The 17799-nt window shown below is 38.8% G+C and overlaps 1 protein-coding gene across 13 annotated transcripts in view; it reads right to left on the bottom strand.

Moving 5' to 3' along the window:
- The window catches only part of LOC103024189 (MLX interacting protein), a 57314-nt gene extending 45739 nt beyond the window's left edge, over positions 1–11575 (bottom strand). For 12 of the 13 annotated variants that reach the window (XM_049470745.1, XM_049470742.1, XM_049470739.1 and 9 more), the window contains exon 1: positions 10989–11575. In XM_049470745.1, the coding sequence (XP_049326702.1) occupies positions 10989–11317 (329 nt within the window). In that variant the 5' untranslated portion in view covers positions 11318–11575. The remainder of the gene's footprint in view (positions 1–10988) is intronic. The other variant, XM_049470747.1, reaches the window with a different exon arrangement.
- Positions 11576–17799: the final 6224 nt, after the last annotated feature.

Genomic DNA, 17799 nt, shown 5'->3' on the forward strand with positions numbered 1-17799 from the left:
TCTTTAGATAGGTCCTAAAGGAGGTCAAAGGGAATAATGGGATAGAGTGAAGGAGGGGAAGAAGGAAATGAGGTTAGAAGTAGTTGGTGGAAGAGCTCTGTCTTCAGGAGTTTATTAAAGATAGTGAGAGATTCTCCTGATCTGGTAGTAGAAGGTAGTTAGTTAGAGGTGTTAGGAGAGTAAGAACTCTTTGAAGAGCTCTGTCTTCAGGAGTTTATTAAAGATAGTGAGAGATTCTCCTGATCTGGTAGTAGAAGGTAGTTAGTTAGAGGTGTTAGGAGAGTAAGTGCTCTTTGAAGAGCTCTGTCTTCAGGAGTTTATTAAAGATAGTGAGAGATTCTCCTGATCTGGTAGTGGAAGGTAGTTTGTTCCACCATTGGGGAACTCTGTATGAGAACAGTCTGGATTGCTTTGTGTGAATGTTTGTTTGGTAAAGCGAGGCGACGTTCATTGGAGGAGCGCAGCGGGCGGGAGGTGGCGTAAGCCTTCAGGAGTGAGTGCAGGTAGGAAGGAGCTGTTCTGTCATCACCCTGTAGGCGATTGTAAGAGCTTTGAATTTGATACGAGCATCAACTGGTAGCCAATGGAGCTCAATGAACAGCGGGGTGACATGAGCCCGTTTTGGCTGGTTGAAGACCAGACGTGCTGCTGCGTTCTGGATCATTTGGAGTGGTTTTACTACATAGTTAGTACGGCATTGCAGTAGTCGAGGCGTGAGATGACGACTGCTTGTACCAGGAGTTGGGTGGCCTGTTGCGTCAGAAACGGTATTTTAGGTCCATTTATAGTGTTTATGGAACTATTAAAAATGTATTTATATATTGTAAAGGAAGTTGTGTTAAAGTTGTTGCAATATCTCTTTTTAATTGTTTATATTCTTTCGCTCTTTTTCTTCTAATGAAATCTGATTTCCTAAAATATTGTTTAATTTGGTGGGACAGAGTAAACCCTATACAAAGCCTTAATGTTTTATATGTACTCCTAACAAGACAGTAACCAGTCATGCAAAAAATCATAAAAAATAATAAGAAGAAAAACACAGTGATATACCGTGAAACTAGGGGTGGGCGATATGGCCCTAAAATAATATCACGATATTTCATGGTACTTTTGCGATAACAATACTCTTGGCGATATAAATTAATGATTAGTTGTTGTTTTTTCAAGAAAACATTACTGCAACAAAATTATTTTTTTATTTTATTATTGCAAACAATTTATGTCACACCCCTACCTGAGATATTAAAAAATACAAGAACCTGATCAGATTTGTAACAGAAGTCAATGATCCAGAATGTCATAATACTTATAGAACACTCCAAATATCTCCATATATCCAGGATTAAAATAAAATAAAGGACACTGGACATCTGTCCATATAATCTGTCTCTAGTAGATATATAATGGAAAATGAGAACAGTGTGAATTTTTCTTTTGTTAAAAAACAGTACAAAAGTAGTACCCTGATGTGATAATTAGGGTGGGTGATGTGGCACCATATATTTAGGGTATAATATCAAAAATGTTGGCAATATTATCGCAAACAATACAATATGGCACACCCCTACGTGAAACCGTCAGAATTTTGAAAAATACCGTGATATGCATATTTGGCCATAGAGCCCAGCACTACTCTTATCTCACCTACTTACTAGCCTCTCTCAGGCTAATGGTGAAGAGGCATGACCTAGGACTCAAACTTGCAGTCCTTGAGCCATAGTGTCGTATCCTAGTCTGGCCCTACAGTAGTTTTTTGGAATCAATTCATTCTTTCTGATAGGATAGAAAGGCCAACAAAGACAACAATCTTGTTTTCCTGATACAGTACATGTTAAAAATCAACCAAACAAAATTAAACACTTGTCTATTCAGTTTTTTGCTGAATTTCAATAATTTTGCCACGTTTTTCAAAGAACAAAGCCATTCTTGTGTCGTTTTCTGACCGTTTAAAATACTTTTACACAGCTGATGTTTGCTTACCAAAAGTTCATTCTTTTAAAATATTCATTGTTCTTTATTAATTATTAAGGCTTTTCCATAATTTTGTCATTTTCAAAAACTTTTGCCATATATGTGGTACAACCCTATTACTACATAACAGTTAAGAAACAGTTGAGTCCAACAAGTCAGATAAACAATACCTGCATAATTTGCTATTATACTATAGAATGGGTAATAATCTATTGTATTGTATTAGATGAACAAACATCATGATATTATCTTACATTATTAATTTACTGTTCGTAAATGAATCAGTGGAAATATAAAAACGTATAAACGCAATTTATATTATTGCCCAGTCTCCTCTTAGTGCTTGCATTAACGAATGACATTGTAACTCATTGTAGAATAAAGCAGGTTTGGGAACTACCAGTGGAAATCAGGTGTTATAAGCTTCACAGCTCTGAGTGACACTTCACCTCAGTGTTACACGTTGTTAAGTTTTACAACTGCTTAAACGGTCATCCACCTAGCAAATAAAGAAGGCATCTGTCCATTGAAATGAAGATGTAGAGCACAGGGAGAAATTCCACAAATGCTGTCTGATTTTACTACTCATTTAAGAGCATTTGGTCAGTGCCAAGTCAGAGCAGAGGATAGAGAGATCCAGGGTAATCTGATCTGTTTACTATATCTAAAGGGCAGTCAGACTGTCATGGTGCATGTTTCCACTCTAAGAAACCACATCCACTATACACAGATCTCTAGCACCATTTAAACAGGTCATACCCAGGATAACATGTGGCTCAGCATGCAAGTGTTCAATGCACGATGCACTGTTCTATAACAAACATGCATAAGTTATCATAGCAATGAGTCCTGGTATTATTCATAGGATTTAACAACACTTCTTCCTCAAGCTGCAGACCGGTCTCTTGTTAACCTGGACAGTGTGTAAACATGAATGTTCTCTACAATTACATTTAAATACTAACATGTGTTATTTACATTTTAAGCAGTAATATTTAAACTACCTCTTACACAATGCCATAACAGGGAAGCTTCTGACTAACACTGACTATACACTAAACCATGTCTGTGTGACAATCGAAGAAAAAAAAAACAGTTTAATTTTATAGGAATTATCAATGTTGTTGTTTTTTTTATTTTACAAAAATGTATAACCTAAATATTTATTTTACAAAATATTGTACTTAAAATATCATACTTATTAAAATTTTATAATTGCTTATTATATTAAAAATATTGATCAAAGACCCTTTAAGCTCACTTATGTTAAACATGGACAATGTGGTTCCTTCTATTCCGCTACACAAAAATATAGCCAAAAATGTCTACCATTTTGTCAAAATTGTCTGCAAAGCAGTGAAGAAAGAGAGTGAACATGTTCAGGTTCAGGTTATATCTTATGTCAGACCACATTTAAATCGATTTAGGCCACAGTCTGCAGCAAAGAAGTAGCACATTTTTTCTACTCTCAAGGTTATTATGCTAAACTAATACTGAAATTGTCTCTGTGCTGATTAGATCTGCTCAGTGTTTTCAAACCCTGCATCCTACATTCCTGATCCACCCACTCTATCAAATTAATTACTGCCTTAAGAAGTCCTTAATTGGCCGAAAGGAATGAGTTTTGGTTGGAGTTAAAATCTGCAGAGAGATATCTGTTCAGCACAGCCTGCTGATTTTTCTGATCTAAAAGACCTATTAAACCTGCAATTAACAGGTGAGTTGAATCAGGTGCACTTCAGCAAGTGCAGGAATTCAACAACATTTCTGCATATTTAACTTACAGACAAAACCATAGAACCCTAATATCCAGTTTTTCCTACAATGGTCTCATGGTGAAGGCTTATTCCAAAACGCCCTAAACAGCACAGCAGCTAAAACAAATAAGGAATAATTACACATTTAATTACTATAGGGGACACGCAATATGTCATAGTGAACATGAGCCCTAGTTGAGCAAAATGATCACTCCCTGGTGTACAAATACAAAACAATACAACTTTGCCTGTTATGTTCTGAACCTACTGCATGTTTTGTGTGTCTCTGCATAACCAGGTAAGTCTATGTCCAGGTAGAACATACCATAACACTATATAAAGCTTCAAGGAACCATCGTTAACCTGTTTTGACTGAACATTCTTACAGGAATACAGGACTGGGCGGCTGTGGGTTTTTCCTGTAAGGTAGTTCTGCATTCCTCTGTGAGTGTGTGTGAGTGTGTGTGTGTGTTTGTGTACTGCAAAAGTAAATGAAACCTTGAATTGGCAATTCAAGAGTAAAAAAAAAATCATCATTGCCTTTTCTTTTGCTTTTAATCAGAAGCCTCAGGGCTTGTTTATGTCCAGCAATAACATTATGAACAGCTTACTAACTGTGTGAACTTTGTGTTTGCAATCAATGCTATCTGAACATTAGTAGCAGGTTGGACTCACAGGACACTTCTGCCTGACAACAAACATAGTGAGAGATCTGAAGTGGTCTCAAGTGGTCACTAGAGCTGAGCTGCACTGAAGATACATGGATGTTGGAAGGTGTCCAGCTTCTGACCAACTTCTGATCTTGCCCATTTACAAGCAGGTACTTTTTAATAAAGTAGATTTTTCTAAGTGTACTTAAGAAGCTTAGGGCCAAAGTAAAATCTGTCCAATAGCTAAACAGCTGACATTCCTGTTGATTATAGGCGTTTACCAATAATTATTTATAATCAATTAGCAATATACAGGTGCTGGTCAACGAATTAGAATAATTTGAAATCAGTGCAATCATGAAATTCTTTGAATGCATTTTTTGTGCAGAAAGCAAATCAGGTGTTCACCGCACCTGTCCTACTCGTTAGACTAATCACAGAACTCGTTACTTGGAAAACAATTTGCTCAGCTGAGCTTTCCAAAAGGCCCATTTAGGCCATTTAACTGTGACACTGTTGTTTTATTGAATTAGAATAATGGAGAAACAGTTTCATTGAATTAGAATAAATGCTCGAATTTTTGTTTTCTGTGAAGAGTGTTCACTGTGCAGTAAAAAGTCAGGGTTGAGTAGAATTTCTAAGTTGTAAAATCAATCATGGGTAAGCAGCGCGACCTCTCAACCGGAATAGTGGCTCAAATTCAAGCCCTTCGCCAACAAGGCTTGACCCAAACTAAAATTGCTGAGCAGCTCGGCATCAGCCAGTCTTCCGTCTGCAAAGCTCTCAAGAAAAACTGCAGCAAGCGCACCAACTGTTCCGGCGTCCGAAAAACTTCTGCTCGCGACAACAAGCAGCTGAGAAAGATTGCAGTCAGCAACCGGTTCAAGTCCACTTCCGAGCTCACCGACTTGTGGAACAAGCAGACCGGCGCTGACGTCTCCAGATCAACCACTTACCGTCGTCTGCGCGAGCTCGGCTTCAAATCTCGCGTTCCAGCAGTAAAACCGATGCTGAACAAGAAACAAATGGAGAAACAGCTGAAGTGGGCCAAAGAACACGGCGAGTGGACTGCTGAAGACTGGCAGAAAGTGGTCTTCAGTGACGAATCACGCTTCTGCATCTCCTTCGGTGACCAAGGTCCTCGTGTCTGGCGTCGTGATGGCGAAACCTACAACCACGAGTGCGTGAAAAGATCCGTCAAGTTTCCCCAGAGCGTTATGGTCTGGGGATGCATGTCCGCTCGAGGTGTAGGGAAACTCTGCTTCCTCAAGAAGACTGTCAATGCTGCCGTATATCAAGATGTTCTGGAAACGTTCCTGATTCCGACTGTTGAGGAACAGTTCGGCGAAGAAGACTTCATATTTCAACAGGATCTTGCACCGGCTCATGCGGCAAAGTCGACCAAAGATTGGTTCACTAAAAAACAGCTTGAAGTTTTGGCATGGCCGGCCAACTCGCCTGACCTCAATGTCATTGAAAACCTTTGGGCCATCGTCAAGCGGAAAATTCGCGACAGAAAGCCTACTACGCTGGACCAACTGAAGCAGAACATCGCCACTGCCTGGGAAGCTGTGAGTGCGGAAACTTGCGACAAGCTGGTCAAATCGATGCCGCAGAGACTTCAGGCAGTCATACAAGCCAAGGGGGCAGCCACAAAATACTGAGAAAGTGATGATTGTAATTATAATAAAAATTATTCTAATTCAATAAAACAACAGTGTCACAGTTAAATGGCCTAAATGGGCCTTTTGGAAAGCTCAGCTGAGCAAATTTTTTTCCAGGTAACGAGTTCTGTGATTAGTCTAACGAGTAGGACAGGTGCGGTGAACACCTGATTTGCTTTCTGCACAAAAAATGCATTCAAAGAATTTCATGATTGCACTATTTCAAATTATTCTAATTCGTTGACCAGCACCTGTATATATATATATATATATATATATAATTTATGATATTGCCCATTTTGTTAACTAACTAAAGTCAATATTTTTAACTGATTAAACCTGATGTCCCATTTTTCATGAGCTAAACTTAAAGATCTAAGACTTTAACAACCATGACCTTAACCTCATATTTCAAGGATCTGTACCCAGTTCCTGGAAGCTGGAAACATCCTAGTTCTTGCTTGGTCAGCATTCTCACCCACTGAGCACATTTTGGAGGCTCTGGATCGGCAAATACGACACGAGTTCCAGTGTCTGCTGATATTCAGCAACTTTGCACAACCACTGAAGACACAGCACACAATCTGAACAACCTGATCAACTCCATGCGAAGGAGATGTGTTGCAGAGAGGTAAATGGTTGTCACACCAGATACTTACTAGATTTCCAAAACCTCCCAAATTTTCACAATACTGTAATACATTTTTTCATTATATTCCATTTCCAATATCTCTATATTCTAATTTTAAAAATCAAATAGTTATTAAATGTTTTTTTTGTAAAATTTGTAATATAACAGTTACTTAAAATGCTGTAATACAACTGGCTGAGAGGTCATTTTTGGGTCACCTGAACAAATGTTTAATTTCCAAGTACAAGCCACCTTAATAACTGTGTGTACTGTGCTTTTCTGAATCCTGAATACCTTTAAAACTAAGAACACACAATAAATTACTTTCAGATAAACCGAAAAAAAATGTGTCTGTTTAAATCATGTAATTTTGAGCAAATTCTCAGGAAGAGCTAAAGATTTAAATGTATCTCTACAGAATGTCATAGGGATGCACTGGAATACAGACAATAAAACTGTCAAAGATATTTCCCTTGGGAAAAATCACCTTTTAGCTAAAGCTGGAAAGACCAAATGAGAGACTTAAGTTAAATTGCTTGTTTAACTTGCTGTTATTCACTCTGTTGACTAGAGATGCAGCAAAATATATATATATTTTAAATCTTATTGTTCATGTGCCCTATATCCAATACCAAGCTAACAGGGTCTAAAACAGTGTCAGCTTAGTAAAGCTGACTTTTGGGGGGGAGGGGGGGGGGAATTCCATTAAAGAGTGTATTCCATATTCCGTCAAAGTTTTATGGGTACAGTTCATATGTGCACAAAAGTTTCAGCTACTTGAAGGTGTACCCATTGTTGACACAGATGTGCAAATGCAGACACTCAGCTTGTCTATCTGTAGAGGAAGTAAAATAGGAATGAGCATGGGAATGAGGTGGGTGATGATCATCACTAATAAACTTTGCTAATATGCTTGTCATTGAATATAAAAAATCTAGCAGAACATCTGCCCAGATAAGAGAGACAGTTACTTAAGCAGACACAATATAAACTCTCCTGTTAATACCCTTCAATAATAAAGAAGACAAATTAAGCAATCAATTAGTAAGTACCCCAATATCATTATCAATAAAATGTTCAATATCTAACCAACAAGTTTGAGAGTTTAGGCATCCACCTGTTTAGCCTACAGCACCTGAGACCCACCCAAGCTGTCATCTTTTAAAGCGAAATAATGCTGTACAAACCAATCAGGAAAGAGCTTGTTTACATATAGCAGTCTTAAAAGGCACAGTAACAAAAACTGGGTGTTTGATTCTAAGGGACAGAAGCAGGACAAATGTTTGAATTCTGACTCTTTCCTGATAAAGGAAACAAAAGCTGTCACATCTACACTTCTTTATAAGTTAAAGGCGGTTCAGAGCACTATACTGAGGCAGGCTGTTTTTCACTTTACCACAACATTTCCAGAAGAAGCCTCCAGGGAAAGGAAACTGCTTACTCGTGACATCAGTCACATGCGCAGGACACTGAGATGTCAGGCTCAACACAAAGATATTAACATCTACTAACGTAGTTAAGCAATAGAGCTGGAGTAAAATGTAATTTTCCTTAACCGTTTCTTCAATCACTGTACTTAACTTTCCACTGGAGGGTAATGTAATCTCTAAGTAAGTTATAACTGTCAGACATAATTAACTATATATCAATATTAATATTTCAGTCAGTGAGGTAGTGAAACTGTCTAAAAGCGGTAACCTAGCATGTTTGTGTCGACTTGACTTTCAAACCATAGGTGTACAAAAGAATAACAGACCTGCAAAACTAGCTACTGTAAACCCATACGTTATTTGAACTCAAATGATTTGAGTTTGTTTTACCTAAAATTAGATATTAACTATTTTGAGTTAGTTTGTGGGCACGTATACATTTAAACTGAGATATTTGTGTTAAATCAACTTATAGTAAATGAGTTTAGTCTGTTGCCATTGGCAGCTTCTTTTCCATTGGCTTCTGTCACAATCTATTTGCATATTGGGTGTGTCCAACAGTTTCTGACACTCGCCATCAGTATGTAGTGATTCCCCCTGGGCTACCATAGAAATAAATCAAGTTCCCCTTTAGTTGTAATAACTTGATGTTCTAAGTTTTCATTCCCCATTCCTTAACTTTTTTAAGGCAACCGGTTTCCTCAAAATTTTAAAGTAAATTCAACTTATCCGAGCTTACAGTGTATGTGTAGTTCACAATTTTCCCAAGCAATGCGTTTCTCAGCCTAACTGACCTGAACAGAACAGCATCACTGCCCAACTCGAACACTAGTTAGCTAACTAAGAAAGGAATTAAGAGTGACCTCTGTGATGGAAGATGTTAGCTAACATTATCCTTTAATTGACCTTATTCCAGAATTAGCAAGATAATGAAGATTTGACACTGCCAGGCAAGGACAGCTCAAGTCTGACACAAGTAAAGCCCACCCCTACTGTAAATATTTGCAAATCCCTAGAACTATTTTCACAAAATCATCACCACTTACAAATGACCAGTTTGATTTTACCTTATTGAAAATCTCTGAAATATAATTGAGAGGATGATGAATAATCACAAGCCAGTAAACCAAGCTGAACTGCTTTGAATTTTTGCACCAGAAGTGGCATAAAGTTATCAAAAAGCAGTGTGTAAGACTGTATTTCAGCCATTTCACATTTTCTGCAAAAAAAAAAAAGACAATATTTCTATTTGGAATTTGGGAGAAATGTTGTGCGTAGTTTATAAAATAAAACAACAATGTTCTTTTTCTCTCAAACACATATCTATAAACAGCTGTATGTTTATGTTTGTTATGCTGTGCTGTTGATTGGATTGTGCGTGTGAATTTTTAAATAATAAGTTAGCTGACCTAACCGCTAGCTAGTAGAGTTAGTGAACAGCCAGGTTAACTGCTAAGCATAAATTTGTAGCTAGTTTCCCGAAGTTCCCTTTAAACTGCCTGCAGGTGGACGTAGCTAGCTAACAGTTGTTTGTTTTGCTGTAGTTAGTTAACTGTATTTAGTGTCGTTTCCGACTAATTAAAGCTAGTTAAGCTAAGCTAACCAAGCTAACATACTTTGTTTTGCTTTCAGTTTAAAGCAGCATTATTTAGTTAAACTAAGCTAGGTTGGCTGGAGGGCTAACACTTTAGCTAACCAGCTACAGTGTCTAATGTTGTTGTGGCCATCTGTGGGCTGAAACTCTATATTATGGTCTCAGTTAGCAAACCTAACTTAGCTTCTTCTTCTGACCACAGAGCCTGCCGGTGTTCCGTCGAGATGTGCTACGCATCAATACGTGCGTCCTAAAAGTACTGCGCATGCGCTGATCTATACTTTAACTATTTTACGTGTTTTTTGTGTGCATTAAACAATCTGGGCTCACTGTCATTGCACAAAAGTGTAAACGGAAATTAATAATAAATATAATTCTTATTTAAAAAAATACAAAAGCAGTTTCTAATGACCTCTCATTGCCATAACTTTGCCATGATACAGTGACACTACTAGTACTTCAACTTTTTTTCAGGGTGCACCCACATTTTAACCAATACATTTCCATGATTCTTTAATGCCTTTAAGGCAAAATTTCATCACCATACGATTTTTAAAACATCAGTGAAGACATGGACAATAAAACCAAAAACACACTAAAACTATAATTTAAAACAGATATAATATAGTAGGTATAAAATGAATCAGATAAAATGTTACAAAAAAACAAGCAATCTTTAATAATAATAAAATGTGTGTCAGATCCTAAGAGCTCCATTGTGTAGTAAGGTCTAAATTACTGAATTAACTCTGAGCTGACAGTTATGTTAGCTTAAAATATATTTTCTTCGTCGATAAACTGAAAAACAAAGATTTGTACCTAATCCCCGTGACTTTTCGCAAACTTTCTTGGGTGTTTTTATTTTCCAAAACTTATCCAGGCCTGGAAATTGCTATGTTCAAATTCAATGATTTTTTTCAAGTTTTTCATGACCGTGCCAACCCTAAAATTTGCTTGTTATATTTTTGTATTACTTATTTTTTTAAACGGTTGTAACACACAAGCAAACGATGATTTGTGAGTCCAGATTGTACAGTGCACCCTGGAACACTAAAAAAACTAAAGTACCAGGATAAATTAGAGGTGGATAACAATCTTTACTTTCTGGACCTGTGTTATCCAACTCTAGGAAAATACACATAAAAACAGTAAAAATGTTTCGCGCATGCGCAGAGCCAATAAGTAGCACGTATCGATGGGTAGCACAATTTGATAAAACACCGGCAGTCTGCTGCTGGTTCTTAGTCTATACCCGGTTTAATTTTGGGCTAATGTAACTAGGTTATCCCACCTGTAGGCGAGAGTCATACACTCGAAGAGTTTGGTGAGGGACGCGTCGATGGAGAGGTGCGACGTGCTGGTCTTGCCGAAGTGGTAGGTCTGACACGTTTGTTTGTTAACTGTGTCGAAGTCGTAGCCTTTCTTCGGCGGGTACTCGACGTGCGGGGTGGACACCATGAAATGCCCGCTGTGGATGATCTGCGACTCCCGGCCGTCAGCTTTCCTCAGGCCGAGGGGAGGAAGCTCCTCCGCGTCTGAGTCGTCGTCCTGCTCCCGCTTGACGTTCGCCCCTGCCGCCGCCGCGGCTCTCCGGTACGCTCGGCTGTCCCGGGTAGCCATACTTGTAGCTAACTAACGTTACCGCTTCTTTGTTCCGCTGTTATCCGAGGCGTTCCTGCGCCGTTAACTCCGCATACTATCCCGCTCCCGTCCCTCCTTTAGCTTATCGCGAAGCCAAGGACTCTCCCGAACCATGTTTTTACAACCAGCTCACTTTAAGCCCCCCTTCCTGCACTCTAGCAGCCAGCAGCGCACGTACACAACAAACCCAAGCCCAGGGACTCCGCGCGGATGATGAAGGGCTTGAGACTGTGGCGTTTCCAAAAACTGACTGATTTCTGATTGGTTAGAAAAGCGACTTGACACGCCCACCGACCGGGGTTTGGGTCATATGGACCAATAGGAGAGAATGTCAGTGGAATATTTTCCTGCTGGTATAAAAATACACCCCTCTGACAAAACGAGTATAAATAGTGATTAGTGATCCAGCAAAAAAATATAAAAAAAACATACCAGACATCCCAAGTTGCAAAAATTAGTTTCAGGGAGGACCTCTACTACAAATTAATAGACCACTTCAGTTTCTGTATCAGTTCCTCTGATTTTGCTATTTATAGGTTTATGTTTGAGTAAAATGAACATTGTTTTATTTTAGAAACTACAGACTACAGAAAACAAGTTCATATTCATAATGTTTTCAGAGTTCAGAATCAATATTTGTTGGAATAACCCTGGTTTTTAATCACAGTTTTCATGCATCTTGGCATAATCTCCTCCACCAGTCTTACACACTGCTTTTGGGTAACTTTGATGGCTTTTGATTATCCAGCTTCCTCATTTTTAGTGGTCTCTTATTTTTTTTTAGAGCTCTATATGTTATACAGGTCCTTCTCAAAATATTAGCATATTGTGATAAAGTTCATTATTTTCTGTAATGTACTAATAAACATTAGACTTTCATATATTTTAGATTCATTACACACAACTGAAGTAGCTTAAGCCTTTTATTGTTTTAATATTAATGATTTGGGCAAAAAAGTAAAGAAAAAAACAAAAATCCATATCTCAAAAAATTAGCATATTTCATCCGACCAATACAAGAAAAGTGTTTTTATACAAAAAAAGTAAACTTTCAAATAATTATGTTCAGTTATGCACTCAATACTTGATCTGAAATCCTTTTGCAGAAGTAACTGCTTCAGTGCGACGTGGCATGGAGGCAATCAGCCTGTGGCACTGCTGAGGTGTTCTGGAGGCCAGGATGCTTCGATAGCGGCGTTAAGCTCATCCAGAGTGTTGGTCTCGCATCTCTCAACTTTCTCTTCACAATATCCCACAGTAATACCATGGTCAGTAAAGCATTTAGCAGTGGTTTTGGCACTGTGAGCAGGTGCCAGGTCCTGCTGAAAAATGAAATCTTCATCTCCATAAAGCTTTTCAGCAGATGGAAGCATGAAGTGCTCCAAAATCTCCTGATAGCTAGCTGCATTGACCCTGCCCTTGATAAAACACAGTGGACCAACACCAGCAGCAGCTGACATGGCACCCCAGACCATCACTGACTGTGGGTACTTGACACTGGACTTCAGGCATTTTGGCATTTCCTTCTCCCCAGTCTTCCTCCAGACTCTGGCACCTTAATTTTCGAATGACATGCAAAAATTGAGCACCAGTCCAGTGCTGCTTCTCTGTAGCCCAGGTCAGGCGCTTCTGCCGCTGTTTCTGGATCAAAAGTGGCTTGACCTGGGGAATGCGGCACCTGTAGCCCATTTCCTGCACACGCCTGTGCACGGTGGCTCTGGATGTTTCTACTCCTGACTCAGTCCACTGCTTTTGCAGGTCCCCCAGGGTCTGGAATCGGCCCTTCTGCACAATCTTCCTCAGGGTCTGGTCACCTCTTCTCGTTGTGCAGCACTTTTTCTTTCCCACAGACTTCCCACTGAGGTGCCTTGATACAGCACTCTGGGAACGGCCTATTCGTTCAGAAATTTCTTTCTGTGTCTTACCCTCTTGCTTGAGGGTGTCAATGATGGCCTTCTAGACAGCAGTCAGGTCAGCAGTCTTACCCATGATTGTGGTTTTGAGTAATGAACCAGGCTGGGAGTTTTTAAAAGCCTCAGGAATCTTTTGCAGGTGTTTAGAGTTCATTCGTTGATTCAGATGATTAGGTCAGTAGCTCGTTTAGAGAGACCTTTTCATGATATGCTAATTTTGTGAGATAGAAATTTTGGGTTTTCATGAGCTGTATGCCAAAATCATCAGTATTAAAACCATAAAAGACCTAAAATATTTCAGTCGGTGTGCAATGAATCTAAAATATATGAAAGTTTTTTATTTTTATCATTTCATTATGGAAAGAAAAAACTTTACCACAATATGCTAATTTTTGGGGAAGGACCTGTATATGTTGTATGTATGTATGTATGTGACATTAACTTACACATTAGCAATCATTTAGTCCTCTGTGGGCAAAGCACAGTCACTATTACAAACTTTACAGCAGGCAAGACTTTCATTGTTTTTTACTTTTACCAGACTTGGATATATTTAGAGTAGTAATGAAGGCATCCTTACAGGAGAGGAAAAAAACACTGCCCGCCCACACTAACAACTGATTGGCTGGAGTAAAAGCCAATTAGAACTCTGTTTTCCATACGCTTGATGAATATGCACACGAGGGGAGCGCCTTTCTTTCCCTCCCCTTCTTTCCCCACACACGATTGGGAAAAAAATTCTGTGTTGCCTTTGTGTTCAGTCTAGGACCACTAGTTCTAGATTCTGGGAGATTTTATCTGAATTGTGGGCATCAGGGAGCCGTTATTAATGTGAGGTAGATCCCCGCAACTTCCGGGAGACCTGGGACGTCTGAATCAGTGGCGATTGCTCTAAGACTGCAAGGGAAGCTCAGCTTCCCCTAAAATGTAAAAAAATAAGTGATTAAATATATACTGTTGTGTGTACATGTCACTGATTAAATATGCGCTACACCGCGCTGAACTTAGTTCAGAATCAGCTTCTTATCACCGGTAACGCCGCGGCTTTCCTCTCACTCATTCCCGCAGCTTCACAGCGCTGCTGTAAACAGTGCACAGACTTCAATAGCGGAGCAAAGCGCGCGGCCAAACGAGACGAGTCATTGGATAAATGCTGGGCTTTGTCCCGCCCATCGGACACTCAGCGTCTCTGGGGGTCTATGGGGCAGTGGGCTGGCCTCAGCTTCTGCATGATGATTGGATGATCTGTCTGAGGCAGAGTCCCTTTTTGATTGAAATGAGCGAATCAGCGATCTTTTAGTGTAAAAATCCGTGATGGGAGCATTTTAATTCTAATTTTAATTCAACTAGCGACAAATCCAGCTTCTATTTCTGGTGCTTTTCTGTAGCTGCTTGTGTTTGGAGACTGACTTCTACCACTCTTTCTGACTTCTATCACTCTTTCTGATCACTCTTTTCGCAGTTTCTGTCCAGCGGGTGCTGCTCAGCCCCTCCACCGTCAGAGAGCACTCACAGACGGACACACTTCACACTAGCCTCGCTCCAGTGCAAGCTGCACATAATGTCAGACAGTTTAATGTTGTGGACGGATTTTGGAGAAGACATTTGATAGTCTTCCTTACGAAGAAAAACTTAGAGTTAAACAGCAGAGCAGATCAACTGCTCAGATTAATTTGGTGTAAAAGGTGGGGAAAAGTAACAGGTCTTTTCAGCTGTTCTGGTTTGATAAAGTGAGCTGGCTGACTGGAAGTGCTGTAACAAATAAAATGTACTGATGGCCATTCCTCTTGATGAAACTATCTCAGGACATTAATGATCAGGGGCCAGTAGTAAGTATTGTGTTATTTAAGGAAATTAAAACTGTCCAAAAAGGAAATAAATTTACCTGCATTTTTTCATTTACCAACTTTAAAGATGTTGCGTAATGTTTTTTTTACTGATCATTTTATGTTTATTCATGTCATAGCTTCTTTTTTTATGTAATTGTTCAATGTAAAGAATGGGTACCTTTTTGTTGTGTAGTAAAAACTTGAAAATAATAGAAATAGTAGAATTTACGTATAAATAAAACTACATATGTTAAGATGTAGGCCGAAATTGAGCTTCCCCTCCTTGAAAGACCAGCATCCTCCACTGGTCTGAATATAATATGAAAATGGTTCATTTCTCACATCTGTAACCACCCCCTGCAAAAACTAAAACAATATTGCAATGTGATGTTTTAATGTTGTGTAAAACTATTGTGTTTTATATGCTGGTCTTTCAGAAGTAATAAAGTAGTAAAACATTAAAAAATGTTTGAATATTTTTTTTTTCGTAAAAAAACAAGTAAATTTTCCTAATTAAACTATTATCTATTAGATGGAAAGGAACACCATTGCAGTAAATATTGATAGAATAATTAGCAGTGGAGTTAGTAATGAAATATTTACACTGCTTGTTAGGATTTTTTGTGGGTTTGTCATCTTTTGTATAATTAAACATACACTGGGGCAAATTGAACTGGGAACACCATTGCTGTTCCTGCCAAAGGGTTAAGAATATATAATATATAAGAGTATATATGTACACAAATGTTCCTGTGTGTTTGGTCTCTACACCTAATAACTGGTTGGGTCACCCTTAGCACCAACAACTGCAATCAAGCGTTGAATGCTGACCTTAACTGAGGCAAGTGAGACCTGCAGGTTTTTGAATGTTGTTCTGGGGTCTTTTGTGACCTCTTGGATGAGTCATCGTAATGAATTAAGAAAACAGTGATTAATTTAGCATGGATATACATGGATATAACAGTTAGCCACTGATTTAGCATTGTCAAGTAGCCAGCGTGCTCTGAGGAAAACGCTGTGATTTGGTTCCGATATATCAGCTCACAGACGCCTTGTGCTAACCTAAGGAGTCTTTAAGTATTTCACAATTCAGTTTTATAAAAACCTTAATCCAAATGCAACCTGCCTTTTTATCTGGACAAACTTCTACATTCTCTATAAGAAGACCAAAGCAAACAAACTTCATAATAAACACTATGTAAAATTCTGTTTATTGCATTGTTACATTGGCCTAATCACACACACTAAGCATGGAGAACAGAAAGAGGAGAAGAGAACTGTCTGAGGATTTCAGAACCAAAACTGTGCATAAATATCAACAATCTCAAGGCTACAGGTTTATCTTCAGAGATGTTGATGTTCTTTTGTTCACAGTGCGCAACATAATGAAGTTTAGAACCCACTGTACTGTAGTACCCTCCCTGGATGTGGACGGAGGAGAAAAATGGATGAAATGTTAAAATGCAGGATAGCCCAGATGGTGGATAAGCAGCCCCAATCAAGTTCCAAAGAAATTCAAGCTGTTCTGCAGGCTCAGAGTGCATCAGTGTCTGTGCAATTTGCCAAAATGAACCAAAATGTTTCTGGGAAATGTTTTGTGGACAGATGAGACCAAGCTAGACCTTTTTGGTAAAGTACTTCTTTCTAATGTTACGACATATGGAATGAGGCCTACAAAAAAAAGAACACGTACCTACAGTCACATGGTGGAGGTTCAAAGATGTTTTAGGGTTGTTTTGCGCTCTCTAGCACTGGGTGCCTTCACTGTGTGCAAGCCATCATGAAATCTCAAGATTACCAAAGTATTCAATATAGAGCCCAGTGTCAGAAACCTGGTTTGTGTCCTAGGTTATGGGTTTTGCAACAAGACAATGACCCAGAGATGAATGGAAACAACGCACTGGAGAGTTCTGAAGTGGACAGTGAGTCCTGATCAAATATGAGAGACCTGGAGCAGTTGGCAGAAGAAGAGTGGTCCAAAATGATGGTTGAGAGGTGTAAGAAGCTTTTTGATGGTTATGGGAAGCAATTGATTTCAGTTCTTTTTTCTAAACACTTTCGGCCATGACTGCATATAGAGACAGTTTGCTTGAGAAGCTTGAGTTTAAAGGCTAAAAGGAAAAAAAAGACATATGGAGAAAAACATCCAGTATTTGGTCACCAAAAAATTATTTAAAACTACTGATGACCACACAAGCCATCAGAACTCATGAGCTTATTATGAACTGTGGGGCCATTGTACAAAACAGATAGGCTGTCCATGTTCACAGGACTCGCAGAGCTTTCCAGTCTATTGGCTTCTTGCCTGATTTCTGCAGGAGCTCATTTGTCTTTGAGAAATGTTTACATCCAGAGAAGCCACGATATGCTGCCAGCAGGAGGGATGAGCAGTCTCAAGGACGTAGTGTCGTTTCTGCAAGATCACAAAAGCTATTATTAGAAATCTTATGAAGCAATATTAAAAAAGGTACAAATAGCATTCATTAAATGGCCGTTTGCACAAAAAATGTCTGTTCTGGTCTTCATTCCAGTTAGAAATAAAGCCTAATGTACACACCTATTTGTGTATAATGTATGTAACTCTTTACTATGTAAAAAAAAAAAAAAAAAAAAACTTTATCATTTTTCCACCACTAGGAGGTTGAAGACTAGCTAATGCCTCTTCTGATACATGTGAACTGAAAGGCTACATTTGCATTACAAGCCACATTGTTCAAAT

This window comes from Astyanax mexicanus, chromosome 22 (assembly GCF_023375975.1).
Source record: "Astyanax mexicanus isolate ESR-SI-001 chromosome 22, AstMex3_surface, whole genome shotgun sequence".
Taxonomy (NCBI): domain Eukaryota; kingdom Metazoa; phylum Chordata; class Actinopteri; order Characiformes; family Acestrorhamphidae; genus Astyanax; species Astyanax mexicanus.